This window comes from Babylonia areolata, chromosome 33 (genome assembly GCF_041734735.1).
Source record: "Babylonia areolata isolate BAREFJ2019XMU chromosome 33, ASM4173473v1, whole genome shotgun sequence".
Lineage (NCBI taxonomy): Eukaryota > Metazoa > Mollusca > Gastropoda > Neogastropoda > Buccinidae > Babylonia > Babylonia areolata.
This window is the reverse complement of record NC_134908.1, coordinates 5185168-5187667: the sequence shown is the minus strand read 5'-3', so window position 1 is coordinate 5187667 and position 2500 is coordinate 5185168. Positions and strand designations below refer to the sequence as shown.

The 2500-nt window shown below is 44.0% G+C and overlaps 1 protein-coding gene across 1 annotated transcript in view; it reads left to right on the top strand.

Annotated features, from left to right (window-relative positions):
* LOC143276977 (sialin-like) overlaps window positions 1-2500 on the top strand; it is a 26537-nt gene that overhangs the window by 4004 nt on the left and 20033 nt on the right. The window contains exon 2 of the mRNA XM_076581674.1: window positions 713-839. Within this exon, the coding sequence (XP_076437789.1) occupies window positions 785-839 (55 nt within the window). The 5' untranslated portion in view covers window positions 713-784. The remainder of the gene's footprint in view (window positions 1-712; window positions 840-2500) is intronic.

The following is a 2500-nucleotide window of genomic DNA, read 5'->3' as shown; positions in this document are numbered from 1 at the left end:
GTTGTGATAAAAAGAAATACAAATACAAATAATATGAAATGATGTAATTTGATTTAATATGATATGATTTGATATGTTATGATGATTTATAATATAATATAATGGGACACGATACGATATGATGTGATGTGATATTATGTGTATCTATCTATCTATCTATATTTTATGACCCAACACTCAGCTTATATCACAGATTGACGTAAGCTTACAGTTGGTCCAACAGTAAAGTGAGAGCTGTATTATCAATGGTTTCTCCATTGCAATGGGAAATCATTTACAGCTCAGTCTTTTGTGAAGGACTATGACTCTCGAACTAGGTGGCAAAATTTCACTGGCTCCTAGTGCTGCAGCCTTGGGGGCTAGTTGGCCTTTGGGAACCATCCCAACGCCGACTGTCCTAAAACACTCTTGGCCGAGAGAGAGTGGGGATGTAACTTGGGCAAGACACTGTCCACTATAATCAAATTCTAACCCAAATAATCAGGACAGCAGTTGCCTCCTCTGCTGTTCTGGTGGTTATAGTTGGACACGACTGACTATCATACATGTATCTATCTATCTATCTATCTATCTATCTATCTATCATATTAATCTTTTCCAGGCTTATTTGATTCGATTTAATTTGGAATTGTTTTATTTGGTTCTATTTCATGATGTATTTTATTTTGATTTGATTTGATTTGATCCTATCTTATTTTATTTTCGATTTCAGATCATTCCTACCCACACACACACACACAAACGACCGTCGAGCCACGTAAAACTTGCATTGGCTTGTGTCACCATGGCAACGGCAAAAGAGAAAAATGAAAAAGATACTCTGCTTCCTCCGAAAGATGGTAATAGTAATGAGTTTGGTCTGTCTTTCTGTCCGTCTGTATGTAACTTTGTATGCATGAGCTTATATCACAGATTGACGTAAGTTTACAGGCTGAGCCAACAGCACAGTGATAGCTGTATAATCAGTGGTTTCTCGGGTATTCATTTACAGCTTGGTCTTTTGTGAAGGGCTATGACTCTCAAACTAGGAAGCAAAACTGCACTTGCTCTTAGTTGCTGCAGCCTTGGGGGGGGGGGGGGGGGGGGGGGGGGGGGGGCTAGTTGGCCTTTGGGAACCATCCCCATCGCCGACTGTCGTAAAACCCTCTTGGCCCGAGAGAGTGGGGATGTAACTTGGGGCAAGACACTCTCCACTATAATCAAACAAATTCTAGCCCAGATAGTCGGGACAGCAGTTACCTCCTCTGCTGTTCTGATGGTCATAGACGAAAACGAATGACTATCACGCATATATCTTTCTCTCCGTGTATCTCTGTGTGTCTCTCTCTGACTCTGACGTGTGAGGACAGTGATTTGATTTGTACCATAATGTAAAGATTCACGAGAAAATGAGGCACGTGCGTGTGTTGTTGAACAAGCATTTTTAATGAGAAATGATTCATAAACAACAGATATTCGTGTGAACATGCATTCAGTGTGCAGGCCTACTAGTGCCTGAACCCCCTTCGTGTGTATGCGCACGCAAAAGATCAAATTCGCAACGTTAAAGATCCTGAAATCCCTGTCAGCGTTCGGTGGGTTATGGAAACAAGAATATACCCAGCATGTCACACCCCCGAAAACGGAGTATGGCTGTCTACATGGCGGGGCAAATAAACAAAAACGGTCATACACGTAAAATGTTACATGTCTGTCTGAGTGTGTATATGTGTGTGCGCCTGAAATCTGATTAAATGACACAGGAAACGAATGATGAGCGCCCAGTGGCAGCCGTCAGTCGGCTCTACTCAGGTTGGCAGCCTGTGGTGCAAATGACTCCGTGTTTGTAAAGCACTTACAGCTTGGTCCCCGACCGAGGATAGGTGCTATATAAGTATCCACATCAATCAGTCAATCAATGAGAAATGAATCATAAACAACAGGTGTGTGTGTGTGTGTGTGTGTGTGTGTGTGTGTGTGTGTGTGTGCGCGCGCGCGTGTTCGTTCGTTCGTTCGTTCGTTCTTTTGCTTAACATATATCCACATTTGTGATTTTAGACGAAATTCCATTATCCACCCCACCCCACCCATGCCTTAAATCATCTTTCCCTGTTTCTCTTTCCTCAATTAGATTTGAAAGAAACAGAAGAAGAAGAATATAAACGAAATAAAATAAACTAAGTAGTCAACCATTAGAGCCAACAAAGAGAGAGAGAGAGAGAGAGAGAGTGTGTGTGTGTGTGCGCGCGCGTACGTGCGTGTGTGTGTGTGCGTGCGTACGTGTGTGTGTGTGTGTGTGTGTGTGTGTGTGTGTGAATACGTGCGTACATGCGTGTGTCTTTGAAGAATTTGAATGATTCTGTCGATGTTTCATTTCCATTTCATTGAACAGTCCGCCCACCCCCCACCCCCCACCCCCCACACCCCTTTTCTCCTCTCCCTCTCCCTCCCGTTCACCCCCTCCCCCCCACTCCTCCAGCCCCCTCCGCCCTCCCCCGTGCCCCCTCTCCCCCCACACACT